The 24,078-nt window shown below is 37.1% G+C and overlaps 1 protein-coding gene across 5 annotated transcripts in view; it reads right to left on the minus strand.

Annotated features, from left to right (window-relative positions):
- Positions 1–11,721: 11,721 nt before the first annotated feature.
- Positions 11,722–24,078, minus strand: part of STAG2 (STAG2 cohesin complex component) — a 121,464-nt gene continuing 109,107 nt past the window's right edge. For 3 of the 5 annotated variants that reach the window (XM_090265276.1, XM_090265277.1, XM_090265278.1), the window contains 5 exons: positions 23,078–23,267; positions 22,877–22,987; positions 19,877–20,003; positions 18,417–18,494; positions 12,955–13,632 (listed from right to left, as the gene is read on the minus strand). In XM_090265276.1, the coding sequence (XP_090121402.1) occupies positions 13,609–13,632; positions 18,417–18,494; positions 19,877–20,003; positions 22,877–22,987; positions 23,078–23,267 (530 nt within the window). In that variant the 3' untranslated portion in view covers positions 12,955–13,608. Of the gene's footprint in view, positions 13,633–18,416; positions 18,495–19,876; positions 20,004–22,876; positions 22,988–23,077; positions 23,268–24,078 lie in introns of all 5 variants that reach the window. The other 2 variants (XM_090265282.1, XM_090265279.1) reach the window with 2 other exon arrangements.

The following is a 24,078-nucleotide window of genomic DNA, read 5'->3' on the forward strand; positions in this document are numbered from 1 at the left end:
AGAACAACCCCCTCCTGCTTCTGGCAAAGGGAGGGGAAAAAGAACCATTTTGAAAAGTGCCAGAGCACTCTGTTCTCCTTAATAAGTTCTGCATTCAGAAGAAACTAATAAACCAGAGCCTAACCTATCGCAGAGGTGCCACACACACCCTAGACTCAGTTGGAAGTTGCTCTGTCCAGCAGAGGCTTCGTAGCCACAGCAGAACAAACTTTTACCCAGGACACTTTATTATGTCTGGGGGAAGGAAGGTGACTGCCTCTCTACTGGACACCAGCAGCCAAACCTTCATCCCTCATGTCTTTTATTGAGGAGGATACATACGAGAGATACAAGGTTAAAATTCATAAATCGTCTCTTGTATTCAGGCATTTGACAGATAACATACACTAATTTGGGAGTCACACTGACTGATTAGAGTCAAGGTCTATAAAACATTTGGACCAGGTGCAGGGTTCCATACATTCCCTGCTAAAGATAGCTTACACTACATTGCTGATAAGGAAAGCAGAGCAAGTTTTAAAGCACAATGAGCTTAATAAGCACTATTTGATCTAATTCCCATGGCAACCCTCTGAGTGGTTGACAGTCATGTTCCGCACGCAGCCTTATGTTGAAACTTAGAGACAAGCACGGCCAGGGCGCTGGCGGCTCGTCATGCTCAGGCCGGGTCTACAATTCCCTAAACCACGAGGAGCAGTTGCCCACATTAACCTGCCGGGGTTGAATCAGAGCCGAACTCAACTGGGAAAGGGAAATACTCAACTCCAGCCCACTCTAGCCATCCTATCCCACCTAAGGAGGTGGGGAGAAAAATAATCTGAGAAGCACATGTGAAATTCAGAGTCCAGAGGGACAGGATCACTAAAAGTCTGAACACTTACATCCACACAAAAACCTGTATATGGATATTTACAGCAGTTTTATTCATACTTGCAAAAACTTGGAAGCAACCAAGATGTCTTTCAGGTGAACAGATATAAATAAACTGATATATCTGGGCAATAGAATATTATTTAGCCCTATAAATAAATGAGCTATAAAGCCATAAAGACATGGAGGAAACTCAAATGCATATTACTAAGTAAAAGAAGCCAATCTTAAAAATTTATATACTGTATGACATTCTGGAAAAGGTAAAACTATAAAAACAGTAAGTTCAGTAGTTGCCAGGGGTGGGGGAGGGGAGGATGAATAGGAGGAGCGGAGGATTTTTAGGAAAGTGTATGATATAACAATGGTGGATACACATAATTATACATTTGTCCAAACCCATGGAATATACAATACACCAGTAGTGAACCCTAACGTAAACTACGTACCTAGGGTGATGGAGACGTAGCAACGTAGGTTCATTGACTGTAACTGATCTACCACTGTGGTACAAGATATTGATAATGTGGGAGGCTATGAATGTGTAGGGGCAGGAGGTACATGGGAAATCTCTGTATCTTCCACTCAATTTTACTGTGAACCCAAAACTGTTCTAAAAAATTGTCTTTTAAAAATATCCAGAAAGCATTTTGTTCAAGCTGTACACAAAACTGACAGTGCCGAGAAATCCGTGCTTCTTCACTGTAATGTCAAAAAAATTAAGTGTGAAAACTTCATTTTTTAACAAGTTTTAATAAGCTTTAAATAAAATTTTGGATTTATTTTACATTTCTTTTTAAAATTATTTATTTGTTTATTTATTTTTAGAGAGAGGGGAAAGGAGAAAGAGAGGGAGAGAAACATCACTGTGTGGTTGCCTCTCACATGCCCCCAACTGGGGACCTGGCCCGCAAATCAGGCATGTGCTCTGACTGGGAATCGAACCAGCGTACTTTTACATTCCTTAAGTTTTTTTCCTGTGGCAGTGTTAATTTGGCCTTGGCTTCGGTAATACTGACTTTAACACTTGATCATTTAGCATTTTGCCTGAATGAATGTTCAGTGCACCTCTAGTCACCAATTAAACAAGAACATCGGGATCACTAGAAGTATTTAATTTAACTTGATGTAAATGTTATGATTCATTCACCGGGCATGTGTTCGAGCTCCTTCTCAATTTTAGGTGTGCCTTCCTCACTTAATATCATTTTGAAATAATAATACAGGTGCTTTATCCATTCCCACATGTACAAGGTATTGTCACAAACCAGGAATGACAATAATAAAGAGGGGCTTCAAACCACCCCTTAGAAAATCAAAGTCACCATTTTTGGTACAGTGACCAAGTTCAGCACTAACAATCCCATTCAGCAAGTCGATTCATTCCATTATGTAGGCATATTTTCACAACTAGTTTCTTTGGTGGCAGGCTGATCCAGAACTTACATTGTTCGAAGCCAAATCTCTCCTGTTCTTTTTCATGACCACGATTTGGTTACGTGTCTAAATTTTTTCCAGCCTAAGATTACAGTAGTGTTGCTCACTAGCTTAAAATTTTGGGTCTGGTTCATCTATGTGCTAAAGCAAATCACAACATATTTCTCTAGAGTTATATTGGCCCTGATAGTGAGTATTCCCTTGGCCTGCCTCCATTATGAAGGGCAGTGGCTTTCTATTCTAGGATGGATTCTTGTTTGGCTCATTTTTCACTCGGGTTTGACTTTTAAAACACATGGCTCTATACTTTCGCAAACACGAAATAGCTGTGCTCTAAGAGTGTCAGATAGCACAGCTTCAAACCCACAGTTGCTCAACTTATCAAACACTCAGCTGAGAGAAATCAAATATATGGAAGCCTGAAGGCTAGGGAGTCCATTCATTTCTCTAGTCTAAAATTTACCCCTGGTATTTCTAAATGTAAGAAAAATCCCCAGACTGAATTGCTTTGACCCCCACACAACTACCTTTTAAAAAATTGAGATATAATTCACATACCATAAATATCACCTATTTAAAATGTACAGTTTATTTTTCCATTTATCTCCCATTGTGTGTGTTCAAATCTCTTGTCCATTTTTATTGGGTATTTATTTATATCATTTATCTGTCAGGAGTTTTTTATATATCCTGTACACCAATCCTTTTTCAAATGATGTTTTGTGAATATTTTCTCCCAATCTGTGGCTTGCCTATATTTTTTCTTATTCATGTCATTTCATTAGCAGAAGTTTTAATTTTTTTACATTTGTTTGTTGGTTTTTAAAAATATTTTCTTTATTTTTAGAGAGAAGAAGGGAGGGAGAAAGAGGAGAGAAACATCAATGTGTGGTTGCTTCTCGCGTACCCCCAACTGTGGACCTGGCCCACAACCCAAGCATGTGCCCTGACTGGGGATTGAACCTGCGACCATTTGGATCGCAGGCTGGTGCTCAATTCACTGAGCCAGCAAGGGCTAGAAGTTTTAAATTTTGATGTATTTTATTGATTTTCTTCTTTGATAGATATTATTTATCTCTGTCCTAAGAAACCTTTGTCTACTGCCAGATGGCAAAGATATTCCAGTTTCTTCCAGAAGCTTTAGTTCTATAATCCATCGCAGATGATTTTGTGCATGGTATAAGGCTGAGGTTGGGTTAATTTCTTTTTCATATGGCTATCCAGTTATTCCAAAACATTTTACCCAGTAAGGTAGTAAAGTATAAAATTAAGATACAGAAATCAATAGCCTTCATGTACACAATTAATAATCGTTTACAGAAGATAATGGTAGAGAAAGACCCCATTCAAATTGCAATAATAAAGATTAAATACTTAGAAATAAACTTAACAAATGTACAAAACCCATGTGAGGAAAACTTTTAAACACTCCTGAAAGACACAAAGTAGACTTGTACAAATGGAAATATAACTTGTTATTAAATAGAACATCATAAAGATAGCAGTTCTCAAGTTAATTTTTAAATTTAACACAATCCCAGTAAAATACCAAGAAGGCTTTTTTTTTTTTTTTTTTTAATGGAGCTAGACAAGTTGATACTGTTCATATAAAAAGATAAACATGCAACAATAGCTAGGAAATCACTGTAAAGGAAATCATATAGGGGATATTAAAACATACTATAAAGCCTTTATAAATAAAAATGTGGTACTGCCTCCATGGACAGGACAGAGAAACAGAACAAGAAGTCTAGAACTATGTCAAGTACATAGAGAAATTTAGTGTATAATAAAAGTGACATTTCAAATCACTGGGGCAAAGATAAACTTTTAATAAACACTGCAGGATAGCCACTTGGAAAAAGATAAAATTAGATTCAGCCCTGGCTGGTGTAGCTTGGTGGATTGAGTGCCAGCCTGTGAGCCAGGGGGTCACTGGTCCCATTCCCGGTCAGGGCACATGCCTGGGTTGCAGGCACGGTCCCCAGTCAGGGATGCCAGAGAGGCAATCAATCAATCAATGTATTTCTCGCACATTGGTGTCTCTCTCCCTGTCTTTCTTCCCTTTTCCCCTCTCTCTAAAAAATAAATAAATAAAATCTTAAAAAATTAGATTCACACCTCACACCATTAACTTCAAATGGATCAGACAGGTGAATAAATAAATTAAGCCATGTAAGTCCTAGGGGGAAAAAAGGTGAATTTTTGTATATCCTGGGTGTAGGGAAAGGTTTTCTATGATTCAAAACCCAGATGTAATAAGAGATTGATTCATTTGACCACATAAAAGCTTTTAAAAACATTTAAGTTAAAGGCAAATGACAAACTTGGAGAAATATTTGCAACACATGTCAAAGATAAACGGTAAATATCTCTAACATCTAAAGAAGTGCTTAGAATTGAAGGAAAAAACACGAAAAACAATGAAAAGCTAGGCAGACAATTTGTCCCCCAAAAGACATAAAAATGACCCTTAATAAAAATGCTCAACCTCACTTAAATAGAAATGCAAATTGAAATTATACTGAATCTATTTCTCAGCTATCAGACTGGCAAAAATTAAAAAGACAACAGTGTGTTGCTGAGGCTGCAGATAGGCACTCATATATCAGTATGTCATGCTGGTGGGAGTGCAAATTTGTACCGCCTTTACGGAGCAGGGAATCTGGCAATATTTAACAAATCAAAAGGCATTTATTACTTCTACTTCTAGGAATTTACTCTGCAGATACACCTTTAATGATACAAAAACACATATACATATCATTATTCATTGTAGCATTTTCTTGTGAAAACAAAACAATGAAAACAACCTGAATGCCCACACATAGGAGAGTGGTGACTATAGTATACCCACACAATAGAGTATTATGTGCTGCAAGAAAGAATGAGACTTTCAATGATATGAGTGATTTGTAGGAGATATTAAGTAAAGAAACATGTAAGAGTAGTAAAAAAAAGGAAAATAATAACCATATATCTGCTTATTTTGCGAAAGGAAGCACAAGAAACATAAACCAGAAACTAAAAAGACTGATTACCTGCAGGGGGTTGGTGAGTGGGAACAGGATGGGAAGCGTGGTGGATATAAATGAAATAGAAAGAATTGTGGGTAACAGTGGGACTTCTCTGAGTATATATTTCTGTATAGTTTTGGCTTTGGGGATCATGCTATGTTTCACATATTCAAAAATAAACAAAATCAATAAGTACTGAGAACTTCAAAAGGCAATATAAACAAACAGAAAGAAGTGAACCTAACTGTATGTCCAGCGAATGACATAAGCACGCTGTGGCAGCAGGGGAAGGGGTGTACAGCATGTATGTATGGATATAGTACCAACAAACACGTGCCGATGCCATATCCTGCTTTCTAAATACATTCTTCAATAAAAGGAACTGGGACTTCTTGGAGATATGACCGACTCCAAGGATGGGCAGGGAAAGTACAAAATGAACCTGGAATATGTTGTGGTACTAAAAAGTAATGAAACAATCAACGAATGATGAAAACATGTCAAAAGACACAGAAGCTAGTGTGAAAGAAAGGACTCCCCCTGGCCAAATCTGGGCCAGTTTCATCAACAAAATACGTGATGTTGATTAATTTTAACCATAGTTTAAAACACACGTTCCCGAGTCCATAGTGATATAAACAGTAATAACTAATTTAGGCAAGAACGTTGATGAGTTACAGGATATTTAAATAGACTCAGAGTATCTCCCCATGAAATACTTCCCAATTACAGACTGAAAAAACAAAACTTCACAGTGGAGAAACCCAGCATCAACTAAGTAATCAGTTAAAATTACCGGTAACCAGACAAACCCACATCATGTGCCTCCTCACATGACGCACTGAGGATGTTTTCCTTCTGTAGTCTTGCCAAAAGAGCATAGCCTGGACCTCGATAATCACAAGGAAAGAGGAGACAAGTCCAGATTGAGGGACATTCAGTTTGGGCCTGTCTAATCAAATGACTGACCTGTACTCTTCAAAAATGTCCATGTCATAAAAGACAAATACTAGAGATGTTTCTGGATTTAGAGAGACTAAAGAGGCATGACGAATAAATGCAATGTGTCATCATGAATAAGTTCCTGGCCCAGATATTTTTTTCTCTTGACATAAAGTTAAACATTAGTTGGGCAGTAGGAAAAATTTGAGTCAAGTCTGTAGATTAAATGATAGGGTGTGTCAATGTTAATTTGCCGATTTTGTTAATTGTACTGTGGTTATGCAAGTGAATCTCCTTGTATTTTAGGAAATACACATTACTTAGGGCTAAAAAGGCACCGTTTCTGCAACATGCTTAACCTTTTCAGAAAAAAATTGCACACATCGAGAGAGAATGAAAACTATGATAAAATGTCAACACGGGGAATCTGGGTAAAGGGAATACAGAACTTCTTTGCACTAATTCTTATAACATTTCTGTATGACATTACTTCAAAATAAAACATTTAATATATATAACACCAAAAGAAGAAACTGTAAATATTGAGCTCTAATTAATGATATGCCTGCTGAAAAAATAGCTGTAAAAAGTGACAGAACTTTCCACTTTCAGCCCAGATAATCGAGGAATCACACCCTAAGCTAGAATAGCTACCCTAGAGAAGAGCAAAAAAACAACTCTTCTGTGAGCCACTGTACGTAAGTCATTGTGGGATCTTGTGACAGCAGTGTATCCTACACCGACTAACACAGATCAGGTACCTTAAAGCAGGATGCTGACAGACAAAACCATTTGCCGTTGCCCAATTCAGAGGTGGCCATAGAAGATAACAGACAAGAGGAAACTTCCAGAGGGAGGATACAAAGACCAAGGATAAGAAAATCCCATCCAGAGAGCAGAACCAGAATTTGATCAAAGCCCTTCCTCCACTGCCAAGGCAGGAAGTCTTCACGATGTCTGTCTAGCAGGTTTCCTATGGACCAGTTACTGATCCATTTTCCATCCTTCCCTTTTCTGAGTCACTGTGGAGATTCTATGCTCCACCATTCTATATCAGGGGCTAGAGGATATCCATATCTGGACCTGATGGATAAGACTGAGTATGACCCAGAGAAGCTAGACTCGGAGCCACACATAGTAACTGGACAGAACTTTTGGGTTGTTTCCCTTGGGGAAGGAGAAGAGTACATCCTAGGAATGACAAGGGTGAACATGGATAACCAGAGAGGAGAGACTGGGGCACATACTTCGAGGGGTCTGCCAAAATTCATCCTTCCGTTCTTCCTGGACAAAGGCTAGAATACATTTCCCAGCTCTCCTGAACCACCACTTCCACACACCATTAGGTGTGGCTGTATAACTAAATTCTCTTCACTGAAATGTGAACAGAAGTGATAGGTGTCACTTTCAGGCCTGACCCACTGTACCATGACCTCCTCTCCCCTCCTGTGGGCTAGTATGATGAACCAAACCACCTTACAAGCGATGTGTTCAAGAAGGTAGAATTTCCAGTCATTACAACTAAATAGAGAAAAGGCACCTGCCAATTTGGAAAAGAAGTCCTGAATTGCTACCAAAGGAAGAAATAAATTTATGTATTAAGTTACTAAATTGCTATTGAGTCTCTTCTTACAACGGCCTTCTGAATAGAGACCATTGGGGCTCTCAAAGTAAACAAACTTAAGGAAGGGCTTTTGAAGATGCTATAACCTGAGAAACACACCAGATATACCTTTAAATGCTATGGAAGGGCTAGTCAAATGCGTCTACACTTACACTGAAACTTGGTACAAAGGACACTCATCCCAAGAGATTTAGAATCAGAAAATGTGAATCTGACCCAAAAACAGGTTTTAGCAGGTGTGAAATTCAGTGCCAGGCTGTTCCAAGCTTCATCTTAACAGTGTCTCCAATCTTCTCTCAACTCACCAGCACACCCATTTGCAGAGGGGAAGATGACGACATTGGCTGCTCCACTAACAAGGAGATGGGGAAATACATGGAAGTTTCCATGTGGCATAAACCAGACTCTGGCAGCCATGGAGCCCAGGGAAGTTAATGTAGCAGTTACCAGTTGAGTGACTATTGCATGAGCTTCAGGAAAGTCACCCCCAAACTCCACTGGATGGGCCCAACTCTCAACCTGCCATTGCATACGGTACAGAGGAAGACTTGAAAGAGAAATCAGACTCTGTGAATACGCTAGAGAATACTGGTAAGAAAATTGGGCCAAATGAAGATCTTTGGATTTTGGAGAGTTCCAGTGAAGTGGTAAGAATGAAGGCCTGACTGGAGTGCACCCGAGAGAGACTGGGAGAAAAGGAAGTCCAGACAGCAGAGAGAAAGGGGCAATGGCTAGAGCAACGTGTTTAGACAAAGGGATGTTTTTTCCCCTAGTTTTGAAGACGGGAGATGTTTGCATGTTAGGAATGAACCAGTTGAAGGAGGAACTAATAATGTCGGAGAGGGGAAGAGAGGGCTATCCATTCTTACATACAATGACAGCTTATCCACTGTAAAGAAAGAAAATGCAGTGTTCATGAACACAGAGGCAATGGGTACATTTAGCGGCACAAAGTGAAGAGGGGTGGTTAAGAGCATGGACTGTAGTTAGATGGCCTAGCTTCAAATTTAGACTCCAGCACTTGAGTTATGGGCCCTTAGGCAAGTTAATTTAACCTGTGCATCAGTTTCTCTATCTGCAAAACGTGGATAATACCAACTAAAAATTTGCTGCAAGAATTAACCAGTGAAGCACTTTGCATGTGCTCTCAAAGCGAGCACCAGTGAAGCACTTTGAATAATGTTTGGCACACAGTAAACACCTAACAAATACTATTATTTCTTCAAAATTAATTATAATTTTGATGTAAGTACTGTAAAATTATTTAAAAGCTGACTTGCCAAAGAGTCACTAGACCCTCATGCCTATCCTGAACTTAACATAGCAGGTTAAAAAAAAAAAAAAAGTAAGTAAACTTGTAGCTGACTTTTCCTTTTAAGTTCACTCTATCAAGCCCCAAACTGACTTCAGTTGAGGCTTCTTTTTAGGAATTTACAGCTCATTTTTAATACAACTACACAACCAATAAACTGCAGGAAAAGCATTCTTTTTCTCACTGGTAGACTAAGACCTAGTTTGACTAAAACATCCATATTATTAAACAAATCAATCGATCACAACTCATTTAAAGGTACCCTTGTTCTCTGGATATTTGCCAATTCTAGAACAATGTATGAAACACTTAAGTCATGAAAGGTACCAGTTGTGAATGCCCATCATTTTTAGAGCTGATGTGATAGCCAACTATTTTCCAGTCTTGCCCCGCCCACCCCTAAGAAGTTATTAAATGGTTTGCATTTCTGATGGTCTTTCATGCCACCCCCTCTGCCTGCAATTCTCAGCCTTGTTCACCCTGTCCCTTTTCACCCAACCTACTGCTTATCTTTTAAAATTAAACTCAAGTAGCAGCTTTACTCATAAAAGCCTCAAAGTGGTAACAGCCCAGATGTCCATCAACTACTGAATACAGTGCTGATACAACATGAATAAATCTCTGAAACATGCTGAGTGAAAGAAACCTTGCACAAAAATACCTACTGTATGATTTCATTTGTATCAAGTTCTAGAAGAGCCAAATTTGATCTATGGTGGAAAGAAAGAACAGCTGTTCCCTCCATGGAAAGGATGAAAGCAGGGACTGATTGGTAAGGAGTATAAAGGAACTTTCTGTGTTAATGATAATGTTCAATGCCTTTGATAGGGATTTGGTTAAGCAGCTCTCATGTTAACTCAAAAAAAATACACACACACACACACTTGTAGTTTGTGTATTTTGTTTTATATGAATTTTATACCAAAAGAAAAAAAGATAAATACCTTGGGCTCCCTTAATACTCAGCAGAAACATTGAAATTACTCCATTTTACTAGTTTTGCATCTGTATCCCAACCTCCAGTGGAACTGTAAGCAATTTGAAAACAAAGTCTGTTTTACTGGTCTTTGCTCAGCAGCTAGCACAAGGCCAGGCACACAGTTGTTAGTCAGAGGGTTTGTTGACCTAAAGTGGCATTTAGTAAGCTTCATCACCCAGTTTCTTTATAACCAGAGGCCTTGGGCTTTATGGCCTCACTTTCTTTTGATGAGTCATTACAGCTACCAGAATAATCTACTTGACCTGGAATTCGTCCATGGAAATCCTTATAAAATCCCTTTGTGGCAGCCTGTTGAAGGCAACTCTTTTGGGTTATCCTTCTCTTCTTCCCCTCCCTCTCAACTTTAGGAACTATTAACTTTATTAATTATTGATGGACTCAAGGCTCAGATTTAATTTATACTCTAGAGAAGCCAGCTGGGTAGCATATTAAGGACAATGTTGACTCACACCACTCAATTAAAGATACTCCATTTCCTCACCATGCTACAAAAAAGAATGTGCCATTTTATCGTTATGCAAGTATCTATACTGTCCTTATGTATCAGTGCCATGCTCTCAGGACTTAAAACACAGCTGTCACTTACTAGCCATATAAACTCGCCCAAGGTCTTTTAACTTCTCTGTGCCTCATTTTTCTCACTGCCTTCTGATTTAAAAAAAAAAAAAAGAAAAGAGGAGGGTAGACTGGGGGATGATAACATGTACACATTATCATGATGCTTAATAAGTTACTGCATGTAAACCACTTAAAACAGTGCCCAGCTATTCACTATCACTTAGTATGTTCAATTCTGAATCCCCAATGACAGAAGACTGGTCTTATGCTATTAACTATAAATTAGCCTAAATGACCAATTTGCCAGTGTTACACTGCTTTGAATCAGTTTACAATGCCAATCAGAGCACAGTGCAAATCTTGTTAACACATTAAAAACTAAATTTTCAGTAAGAGTTCAATTACTAAATTCTTTTTTCAAATGTTGGCTTTCACTCAGCTCCAAGCACAAGCCTTTTAACTAAGAGGTTTTACTTAGATATAGATAGGTGCACATGCGCGCGCAAACACACCTTCATTCTCTAGCTAAGCACACCCTGATAGCACCTATTATAAGTTTATTATTATTTCCTTATTGTTATTTTCCCCTGTTTACCCCACTAGATCTATTGGGGGGGGTGCTCTTGTTTACCATTAGATATCTAACAACACATGCCTAGCACATCGTAGGGACTCAAAGATATCCCAGATGAACAATGAAGCTATTTTAAAAAGTGTTTAACCCATACCAGATAAAAATTAAAGCAATAATGGTCATGGGTTTATACTTTGAAATAATAACCCAATTAGGGATTTAGTCTCATTTTAAAAATATATAATTTACTAAAAATATAAAATGGCAATGCTTTCTAGAAATTATTCCTACCCAAGCATGTCCAAAGGTGTGACAATAGTTTTACTTTCTAAACCATTTATAGCCACCCTCCTCTTTCAAGTACAAAAGATAAAACATACAACACACTGTAGGTTTACTTTTATTCAAAAAGTTACTGTCTCAAGACATAAATACAAATCAGAAAACAGTACAATTAGGACAATAGAATGTGGAGGACAACAGGTTAGAGTAATATATAAAACATTTTTAGCTGGTTGAAAACAAAGCTGTAAGAACTGCTTTCACAAAGAAGTACTCCTTTCAAGAGTGGGAAAAAAAATCAACTTAGGTTTAAAATCATATATACAGTCCTCTCAGCAGTTCTAGTAAATGCAGTGGTGTGAAAAACAACATAGGCAATACTTTTGCACATAACAGTGTTTGTTGGTGGAAAATGTTAGACAAGTTTGGTTTCATTTATTAACCATGATTTAATAAAATAATTGTATTCATCATGATTTTTTAACTAACCTATGGTTTTTGGCTACCACAGCCCAATGCTTGTCGATTTCTGACTCTAAGAACTGGAAACCTTTTGGTATTCACCCATCTGAAGATATTCTTGTATTGCAAGCATATTAAGGCATGGAATGATTAAAATAATATACCTCAAGAACTGAGAGACGACTGACAAAAGATACACATGTAATATAAGTTAATATTTTGTTTTAAACGATGTCTAGCTGCCTAAGCCTCGCAAAATGAGTTGATGTCAAAATGGCAAGTGGCCACTTTCTGTTTTAAACTAACTTATTTGTGAAAGGACATAAAATGAAGTTTAAAGCTTAGCTTTCAAAGAATATTATGGGTTATGAATTCTATTATCCCACCTAATTTACATACAGAGGAAATGTACTGTAACCTGTTAGAAGTATCTTTAACCTGAAGACTGCTTGCAAAGACAGATAGATAAAACAATATAAAATACAAATTTAAAAATCATTTTAAAGCATGAACACTCATGCTTTTCTATTTTTAAACATTGTTAAACTTTCAATATATTTCTGAAACCTCATAATTTTAAGTTGGAATTTAAAAGTAAGAAAAAACTAAACAAACTGCGCAATTATAAAATCAGCACCAATTTATATATATATATAATTTTATTTAAAATTTAGAACCCTATTCCCACACTCTAATAAGCTGTATAATTTTTGTTTAGAATTTTTCTGCAAACATACTACAATAAGCTTCTTTTATTTGGAGACAAAATACAGTGGCACTACTGGAAGGAATATCACAACATTACATTTTTATCTTAAAGGACAAGCAAACTTTCAGGGTTGATAATGGGATAAGCATGTTTGAGACTGGTTACCTTCTGGCAGTTCACTGCATCTGGATATTTCTGAAAAGTATAGAGAAGCTCTTGAATTTTAAAAATATCTTAAAATACCTTTTAGATGAAAAAATTGTAAAAGTTCTGCTTACAAGTTTACTTTTCTCCACAATTACAATATTGAAAAGAAAGCTTTGATTGATGTTTTAAGCATTTAAATTTAGAATGCTAAAAACAATTCTATCCTATGATTTCAGGGTGGGGAAATAGATCCATCCTTAACTTTATTTCTTGGATGTAAACAGAAATCCAGCAGAGGTCATCATTACTTAGTATACCCAGTAAATAAATGTCAGAGAATTCATGTCTGTACCAAATGCCTCTTCAGATTGTTATATTTTCTTTAAAAAAAGCATGAAATTATTGATTCAAAAAGCCAACTAACAATGCATAAATAAAATATTTACTTTCTAAGAAAAACTGTAGCTTATCATCAAATTGTTTACTTGTCCTTTACTTTTTTCAGGCAAACAAAACTGCCCCTCAATGCACTTGATCTTGGTGAGCATAAGCATGTCATATTCTCCTTAGAGAAAAATCTGTACAGAATTTCACTGTATCTACCACACTTTATTTTAAAATTTCGTCTTCCACTTAGAAAATGACTTCACCAGAGATTAAATTGTGTACTGGTATTAAAACATTGACACCCCAAGAACCTAATGAGAGAGAGAGAGGAAAAAAAAATCTCGTTAAAATTGTCATTCATTTCTTTGTAAATTATTACAATACTTCATTGTTAATTTTAATAACATGGTAATAAAAACTACTTTGAAAAATCCCCCTCTTTAGAAACGCAGTTCTAAAATTAAAATGACCATCAATGTATAATAGAATAACAGGCCTAATCAAGATGCTACTTACCTGACAAATATAACTAGGAGCAGGAACCAGTTATCAGTCATGTGTTTAAACACCCCTCCCCAATGCCTAGATAATGCCCTGAACACTGCCACTCAACACTTGTTAAATGAATGAACAGATCTCCTTCTTGACATATACTTCTGGCACAGGTTTGCAGCAAAGAGCTTAAGAATGTCTTGCAAACTCACTCATTTGCCCTGTGAAGAGCATTTGAACATGTAGAACAAAAACATCCAAGAATAATACTGGTACGTTTTCTTTAGAAAGTATGGCCTGAGTGAAAGGACAGAACTACATATTTTAAGAAATCAAGTAAGTAAGGTGCAATCTGGGTGAACATACTTATATTGATGCTTTCTTTTCTTTACATTCTAGTAGGGAAAAGAATTTAGGTAAAACCCAATAATTACTTGTAACTTAAAAAAAAAAGGAAAGCAGATGATAAATGGAGCTACTCCCCCTTGTTCATTAAATAAGAACAAGATGTACCTTTGAGCTGCATATACTAAAAGTTAGGCTACTCAAGTAGTAATACTTTTAAATACTATAATAAGCTAGTAAGAACTGATATTAAAAGCCAGAGGTAATGAGTTACAAACTGGGATCAAAGAGGGCTCTCTTACTTGTAAATTAAATCTCACTTTAGCAAAAGTCATAAAACTCATTACTGTACTTGTTTTGATCTGAAGAAACTGTGTATTTTCAGACCAGGAAACTGTTATCTATCTGATTGCAACCTCCCTCTAGTGAATATTTAAGTAAAGTGTTTGGAATCCCCAGTGTTGAGAACAAAGAAGATTAATGCACCTCACTTCTTACCTGTCATCCATCAAAACCATCACCACCACTACTCACCCCTGGTCTTCCCCCACCCGCCAACAAGGTTCAGAGTTCTCCTTTTTTGGTTAGTCAGAGTCTGGGTGGTTAGAATGTTTCCACCAAACAGGTTTAGATGTTTACAGGTCCCTTCTAGCTATAACACTTGTGACTCTGGGTAAGAGAAGGTGTGATGATGAACGAAAGGGTAAAATCTTAATTAGCAATTCTTAGCGTAGTGTGGCATGAAGATGAACTCAAGTCCTTTCCAAACAGAGTCCCTAACTAGAAACCACCTGAAAAGAATCTTTTTTTGGTACAGACTGGGTTTTCAGTAGATTCTTCTACTAAAACATTATGTTAGCGCCATCATACTGAACCATTCTTCTACCAATTTTACACTACAGACATTTGTAATAAGAGAATATCAACAGAGGAGAAGAATAACATTAGGGACACATTCTCTTTTTGTGCTGACCTAAACTACACCTGTTTCTGGTGTCAACACTAATAAATGATTAAGCATATACTTAAAAAGCACAAAATAGCAAGCTTTGGTGTGTTGTGGCAATACTCGCCCACTAGTAGAGGAAAGCAACCAGTGGTACAATGGGATAAACTAATGTTGTTTCAGATATAAAGCTAACTAAATCATAAATCTAGAATCTTATGTTTATGCAACCCCAAACCGATTTGCTCGCAGTTTTTATATTAGCATTTCTGAATTACATTGCTATCATGTTATAAAAGATACATTTAGGGTTTCTTTAGTAATAACCTAAAGTACCTATACTAGGCTACTCTTGGTTGTTTCACTTAGAATCAGAGAATTTTAGAACTGGGTATAAAAAGATTTAAGTTCCAATTTTACTATTGTTTTAATGACTCACTTATCACAGGCTTAAGTAAAAACAGATGTAGGCTACTGTATAAGGGCAAACAGATTTTTGCACTAAAAATTTTCCATTATTCCATTTCTTAAGCTATCATTGAGACATTATGAGGTAAAGTGATGTATATTTAAAAATAAACTGGTATTATCTTACATGCGTATGTATGGTCAAAAACATCTAAAGATACACGAACCTTTAAAGACTGAGCACTCGGTTATGTGACTGCTGCCATCATGTGGTAGCACTATACAACTACAGGCAGTCATGCATGTGCTCCTTTTCCTAATTTTAGAAGAAGCAACTGAACTACTTACTATCTCCTTAATTATAGCATATTCAATAAAGACAAGAATTCCAGAAGTTCTCTATAAATAATTATTAGATACCTATCTTTGGCCTCACGCAAATTAGTTTTTCTAAATGTTACATGGCAAAAATATGTACATAAAATTCACACTGCTATTTCACTATTTTAGTAAACAAAAGAACACCTTTCTGTAAATCTAGTTGGTGACCAAGGAAATAAATGCCTAAAGTTGTCCTGACTTTAGGTGAACAAATGAAAAAACAAGGCAATCTCTAACTGCCCATATCATCAATTTTGACTACAGTTAAGGATTTCAAGTTCTAAATTACTTTTTTTGGTGTTTCTTCCAAATGAGGTCTGATTTTAGTTGTGGGAAGTAGAACAGTAGAGAAAGCATGAGATTTTTAAATCAAAAGGAACTCAGATCAAATTAATACTCTGACACTGAAGGTTTGTAACTCTGAGCAAGTCACTGAATCACTTCTTCAGTCCAAGTTTGCTTGGGTGCAAAATTGGGATCCCACCATCTTTCTTACAAGGTTACTGCGAGGATCAAACTAAATCATGCCTAGCGTAGTATCAGGTGCAAAAGCTATAGTCAAGGTGGACTATAGTATGAACTCCTTGAGAGGGAAGGGAGAGTCTTATTCACATTAGCACCAACTTCTAGTTCAATAAATTGTTGAATTAATGCATTTCATCACATTTGCTTGAAAAGATTCTCCTCGTTACAATCACTACCTTCATGTTTTATTTAACAAATTGGGAAGATACATAACTCCTAGATTATCAGGGAACCATATACTTTAATATGCATTTAAATTATAGACTTATGGGTAAGCTTAGGTCACCTATGGTACTGATTATGGTCTGCAGACCTGAAGCACTGACAGCACTTGCTACAGATGCAGAATCCCAGGCCACACCCCAGGCCTACTGAAACAGAATCTGCATTTTACGGACATGGACAACGGGGTGGGGGACTAACTGTGGAGAGTTAGAGGGGGCAGTGGAGAGCAATGGAGAAAAATTGGGAAAACTGTAACAGAACAACAATAAAAAAAATTTTTAATAAAGTATCTACTGATTAAAGTAAAAAAAAAAAAGAATCTGCATTTTAATAAGACCTACAGATGACTCATATGCACATTAGAGATCGGCAAACACTAATTTAAAAAGGATTCCAAGGTGGCTTGTCTGAATATTTTTATACCTACTGCTGTATAAAACTGTCTTTTGGCTCAAATAACTAACTAGTCTTACTAATACGTTAGAATGAGTTAGTCAAAATTCTTCCCAAGAGCTATCTGAAGGCAGATTACATGGTGAGGGAGGGCAAGGAGAGATGGCAAACACTGGGACACAGAAGGCAGGTCTCATAGGACGAGGTCGCCTGAGGCTGTAGATGTTATGAAGGGGCATAAATAGTGAGATGAAAGGGCACTTAACTGATTTATTCATTTGACAAATAAAACTAAACACCTACTGTGCTAGGCAGAATTCAAAATGAAAAAAAAATCATCACTGCCTGGAGTTCAGTCTACTGAGTGTTATATCCTATTTCACTATACCAACCTAGTAATTACCAAAATAAAAGTGTATATGCCGTGTTATGGAAGCTGAGAATAAAGTATCTATCTGGAGAGGTCAGCAAAAACTCCTCAGGTAAAGAAGAAATTCACTAGGGAGAGAAAAAAGGGGCAATTCTGACAGAGACAAACTTACAAAGTCATGGAGTCATGAAAAAGCAAAATGTATCTCAGCAGAACTACAAGGTTTCGGTACGGCTGGAGCACAGGATACATGTAAGGAAAAGGCCAAGGTTAAGCTGGCAAAGGAGTCAGATCACAAAAAGCTTTGTTTGCCAGGCTAGGGAGTCAGAATATTTTTCTTAATATCAATGGGGGAAAAAAATCAATTAAAGACCTAAAACTGTGAGAGAATCTGATTTGCATTTTAAAAAGATGACCCCAAATGAGAGAGAAAGGAGAGGTGCAGCGGCAAGATCAATTTAAAGGCTACTGAAATGGTCCAAGTGAAAACTAAGGAGGACGTGAATGAATCAAGGCACTGTCGGGGAAAATATGGCAGTGGGGCCTGATATAAGAGGTACTTAAGAAATAGAATTGACAATCGTTAATAACCAATTATCTCAATCCCCTTCTCTTTATTATCAAAGTCTTAGTTCAGTTCTATTTTTCACCATGCCTTTATATGATTATGATTATTATTCCTCTCATTCATCCTATCCATCCATAAATGCCAAGGAAATCTTTCTGAAACACAATTCTGATCATGCCACTCAATGGGTAACTCAAGCCTACACGAAAAGTACAAATTCCTTAAGTCCCATTTGCCAAGGATTCAAACATACTTTTAATCTCTGACCTCTACTACAACACCCTTCTCCCTTTCCCCTGAAACCCCTTCTGCCTGCTCTTTTTCTCTTGCCCAATTGTTGTTATCCATTCTTGATGTGCTGTATCAGCTCTTCCACCTCAAACTTAGGGGTTGCCCATACTTTTGATTTTGCAATCCTGGGGCACATTTAAATTAAACCTACTGATTCATCCATAATTGAAGCTGGATCAAAGAAATCAGGCTTCAGTTCTGTTCTCTCTCGTCTGTTCTTTGATGGTGGCTAAGAGAAAAAAAGAGAAGGAAGTTGACAACTGTCTTATCTATAAGTCAGAGAGTGACTGAAAATATTGAAATTAATTATCATTAAATGTTCACATTGCCTATGTAGTTGTAAGTCTACCTTACAATACTTTAAAAATACTGTACATTCCAACTACAGAATGTTTAAATAAAAAAAACAAAAGCAATTCATTCGTGGAAAATTATTCTAAAAGATAAAAACTGGAAGATGCATTTTTCATTTTACTTTAAAAATTCTTTTCTCAAGTCATTTTTTAAAAGGCGCCATATTACACTACTCTGAAGAGAGACCAGTTAATTATTTCTTCCTTTTAAAGAGAACACACCATGGTACACTGAGAAGTAGAATCAGAAGACCTGGCTTATAAGTCTCAGCTTTACTGCTTACTAGTTTTGTCTCCTTGGATAGACTAATTGTCTAAGCTTCAGTATCCTCAATCCTTTCAATCTACCTCATGAAGCTGAATGAGGCACGTGGCAAAAAGAAATATTGATATGAAAATCTGTTTCAATAACAGGGTAGTATCAAGTTAATAATGTATTGTTTTATTGATGTTAAATAAATGGAAAATTTAAGGTAATACAATACTTGGTATAATGTTACGTAAAATGTATTCTTTCCTTCAGCTGCGAAGAGAGGGGGGGTCTGCTGCATGGGCAACAGCAGACCCTCCATATCACCCTGCCCAGGCTCTGTAGCTTCAGCTCCACTGGAGAGGACACTCCAGCGTCATCGCAAGATGTCGATTCAACACGGGAGGAGACAGATGCCGTGTCACTCCCGAGTCGGACTGCACAGCCATTCTCGGCGGTGCAGATAGACACTTAAGAAGCTACACCATCGTCTCTCGAGACGGACGGCTGCCGACGAAAATGTATTCTTTAAATTTATATTTTCCTAAATTAACATGAAAGTTAATCATCGTAAACTAGGATCTATTATCTTCACCAACCTCACCCTGTCCTCAATTCCTTCTCATGTAGCTGAACAGTTAGCAACTATTTTATTTAATAATTTTGCAGCCCTGGCTGGTGTGGCTTAGTGGATTGAGCGCCAGCTTACAAACCAGGTCACTGGTTTGATTCGCAGTCAGGGCACATGCCTGGGTTGCGGGCCAGGCCCCTAGTTGGGGGCATGCGAGAGGCAACTGATTAATGTGTCTCTCACACACAAATGTGTTTCTCTTCCTCTTTTTTCCTCCCTTCCCATCTCTCTAAAAATAAATGAATAAATAAATGCTTAAAAAATAATTTTGCAAACTTACCTCTCACGGCAAATATTTTTCTCCTCTAAAAAATGCCCCACTTAATTTCCAAAGGATGTGAACTTTGGAAAATTTTACAGAAATCACTGTTTCTTACCAAGTCTATATCCATGGTGTCGAAATCCATTCCTTCGTTAAGATCTTCAATTCTCCCTTCTGAGGACATCATAACATCTTCAACAATTGGCTCTTCATCATCTTCCATTAGGCTTGTACCACGCCGACTAGAGAAATATAAAACAAGGTCAAGATCTGAACCAATGTTGTGACTACTGATATATTGGCAGCAACTATGTGGCTCTCTATATTCAAGGGTAATGGAAAATGATGGAATTAAAGGTCAGGGAAAATGATTAGGCATTGATCATGTCATCAATGATGTCAAAACCCCAATGTTCACTTGTCTAAAACTGCTAAGGAGTTATGTTTATTCTGCATTACTTTGGTACATTTAAGCTTGACAGTTCTGATATCCCATATAAACGTTCAATGAGAATATCCCACATGGGAACAGACAAGATACCTCAAATCCTTTTTGATAGTAAGCAGGGTACAAATTAATAAACAAATATAAAACAGAGACCAGAGAAATAACATTTTCAAAATACATATATTTTCATTAATATATACTGTTAATGTTACTCATCACACACTCATTCACTCAGTACCTAATGTGTACCAGGCACTCACTCACTCATTCACACAATGCGTACTATGTGCCAGGCTTCTACTTTGTTCTATGGATGAAAAAAATAAAGATGAATTAAGGCACACTTCCTGCCCTCAAGGAGCTCACAATCTACTATGGGAAACAGAAATAATTATGACAAAATGTGATAAATATTGCAAGAGAAACATGAATCAGGTGATATAAAAATATATTGAAAGAGGTTAATTCTGCCTCAAAAAAGAAATGAGCGACATTTATGCTGAAACTTAAGATTGTGTCCTAGGAAACTCAAAACTAAGACTTACATAGGAAAGTAAAGTAAAAATTAAAACCAAAATTTCTTTGTGTTATCACATGTTATAAGAAATAAACTCTAATTTCAAGTCCACAAATAAACCCAGATCAGCATAAAGGAGTCAATGTAATCGTGAAATTGAGGGTGACTTGCTGTTCCCCAGTCTGGCCAACATTTCCTTCTTTCCTCACTTATTGAAAAACCTTACCCTCCCTTCAATTATTTACTGAATGCTCGCTTACAATTTACACAATACTATGTTGAGTCTTAGTGGAGGCAACTGTGAGGGGAAAATGTGTGTTTTGTGGACTATGTGATAGAAATCCAGAAACCCATTCTGTATATTTCATTTGGAGTGTAAGGAAGACTATATAATATAAACTATCAAAAACCAAAGAAAATTTGGAAGTATTTTCAATTATAGGGCAGATGTCATTAAGGAAAATCATTGTAAAACAAAAATATTTTAAAGGATCAGGTGATTGTCACTTATGGTACAACAACCAAAGATTCTTCCAGTAATAATTATTTAACTGAGATAACCTCTTGTAGTCATCTCTAAGGGGCAGTAAAACAAACTACAAACAAAAGAATAATGACAAATGGTATTGAGTAATGAGATGTTGTGGAAGAACTATGGGACTGGTGGGAAGTTTTCAGGGGAGATACATGGACCAAATGAATGCAAGCAGAATTCTAGAATGTTTGGACTCGTGGGAAACTAAGAAATTAGTTGTTGAATCCAGCGCTAACTAAGTGCATATATTAAGGGGAATGTGGCCATAGAGGCAAGAATAGGAAACAGAATCAACCTATAATAGATGCTGACCACATCAGACAAGTTGGGGTCAGAATCTGTACATGTCATAGACTGCACTCTTATAGAGGCTCCTAAGACTGCCGCAGATCCCTAAAGTGAATTTAAATAGGACACTACTCATATGGTAAATGGTAGTTTCTTAGGAAAAACAAGTGAAATTCTCATCATTTAAAAGCCAACAAAGCAAACTAAAATTTGAAAAGGTAACAATTACTAATCTCCCAGCATTAAAACACATTTCACATTATGTTACAAATACAAAGCTTTCAAACCCCAAATGGTAAATTATCAGAACCATCATATCTTTCCCTTTGTGCCAATCATCTAAAGACTGACATTTCTTTTGGAGCCAAAACTAATAAATATTTATAAAGCTCTCATATAGACACCAATAAAAACAAAATATTTAAAAGTTGCACTACAATTATTTTAGCATTGGACATGTATTCATTCAAAGAACATTTACCTAGCACTTTTTATGTGCCAAGCACAGACAGGCAATGAAAGTGGTCCCTGCCCTTGAGGAGCTCACAGTCTAGAGAAAGGGAAAATTTATAAACAAATAACTATAATACAATGTGGCAAGTGCTATAAGAAATATAAATACACATAGCATTATGAGAGCAGAGATGACCGCAGCTTCTTGTAAGGCGATACCTGAGCTTGTTCTTTTATGATGGTTTTACCAGTTGCCATGGAATGGGGTATGATACTAAAATGTAGGCAGGAGCCATATTTTGAAAGATCTTGCATGCCATGAGCTAACAAGTTTCAACTTTATCCTGTAGGCAATGAGGAGCCATGGAAAGGTTTTAAGTAAAAGTATTACATGATGGGACTTTTATTCTGGAGTAGTAATTCTGGATGGTGGTGTGAATGATGGGGTGGCGGTGGCAGGAGTGAGGGGCGAGTTTGGCGAGAGGATAAATGGGACATTTGAGGGAAGAAAACAAGTTAGAAAACTAATAGTTCAGGTAAGAGATGAGGGCCTGAACCAAGGTGGGGAATTAATTAAGATGTGACAAAACTGGATTTCCAGCTATGATTCTGTGTACCAAAAAACCAAAAAAACAAAAAAAAACAAGGATTCAGATTTAACTTTTCCAACAGATTGACTTAAGATTGGTCCTTTAGCTAACTAATTAATATTTTAAAAGTTTTTTGTTTCTGTTGGAAAGACCAATTTTTAGTTCCTTGAGTATTTCAGCTTACTCTAGAGTTTGCTGAAATTTTTAGATAAGGCACACATGAAAATATGTTAAAATGAATTAGTGAACTTCCTCGACTCAGACAATAAGGCACTCTCACTTACATGGCATGCTGAAGATTAGTGCGTAGTTTAACATAGCTCATTGCTGCTCTCTCCTGTTGTTGCCTTGTTTCCTCTTGCTGTCTTTGAGCTAACATCCATGTTACCTGCGTGCTTCAAGGAGAATTTTATTCTTCTTTTAACTTAACTTTTTTCTATGTAATTAATAAAGTTATAGTACAGAAAATGATCACGTGTACTTACTTATAATCAAGAGGAGTCTGATGGTGTTCAGTCTGCATTGGATAAACACCCATGAAGCTATCCTCAGGTCGCAATCTTTTCGGCTCTCTCATAATGGTTGAGGTGAGTTGTGGTGTCTGCATCATAACTGGGGTGTGCAGTGTTTGCTCCCTGCTTAACCACATGCTGTCGCTACTACTGCTTTCTTCAGCTGAAAGAGAAAAGAGCGATGAAGTTCAGTCACTAATTTTGACTCATCAGATGTCTAATACAACCTGCTCAGGTCAACAAACACCTGCTTTTCACATACTAAGTGTTTAGAACGGGGGATACAAAGGTATGTAAGGTGTAGCCCCTACCCTGCGCCTACAGTCCAGTTGTGAAGAAAACACAGGCAATCACAACACAGAATGGTAAATGCTAGAAGAGAGGGAAGCACAGATGGAACTGGAGTGATGAGAGGGATCAGAGCCAATTACCTGGAAGTGGCTTCTAGCTAGATATTGGGTGAACTAGGCAAAGGGAAGAACATAACCAAAAGCACTGAGGCATGATACTAATTTGCTGCTATTTAGCAATTCTTGACTTACAAAAGTGGCAATTTCATATTGTTTGAACTAAGAGTTTGGTGCTCCTGGGGGAAGCAGCAAAAGGTAATGCTGAATGAATAAAGAGGCAGGAATCGATTTACGGAAAGTTTTGTAAGCTGTGCTAAGGTGACAGAAACTGCTATAGGTTTTAAGAGATCAATGTGGTGAGTTACATGTTTTAGTCAAAGTATGTGATGGCAGTTTAGAAGCTGGACTTAAGAATGTGAAGACTAGTGAGTAAACTGGTCAGTTAAGAAGCTAACGGTGTAGCCCAGGTTGGTTAGAGGTGGGAATGGAGACGATGAGAGACTGGGTCCCATTCTGTAGAATGCTCACTACTGAGTTGACTTAAGAATAACTTCAAGGGGGAGCACAAATTCATAGGCATTAAGCACTGGACTAAAACTACCAGGTTTCAAACCTACTTCTGTT

This window comes from Furipterus horrens, unplaced genomic scaffold (assembly GCF_987537825.1).
Source record: "Furipterus horrens unplaced genomic scaffold, mFurHor1.1.pri manual_scaffold_17, whole genome shotgun sequence".
NCBI classification, from domain to species: Eukaryota; Metazoa; Chordata; class Mammalia; order Chiroptera; family Furipteridae; genus Furipterus; species Furipterus horrens.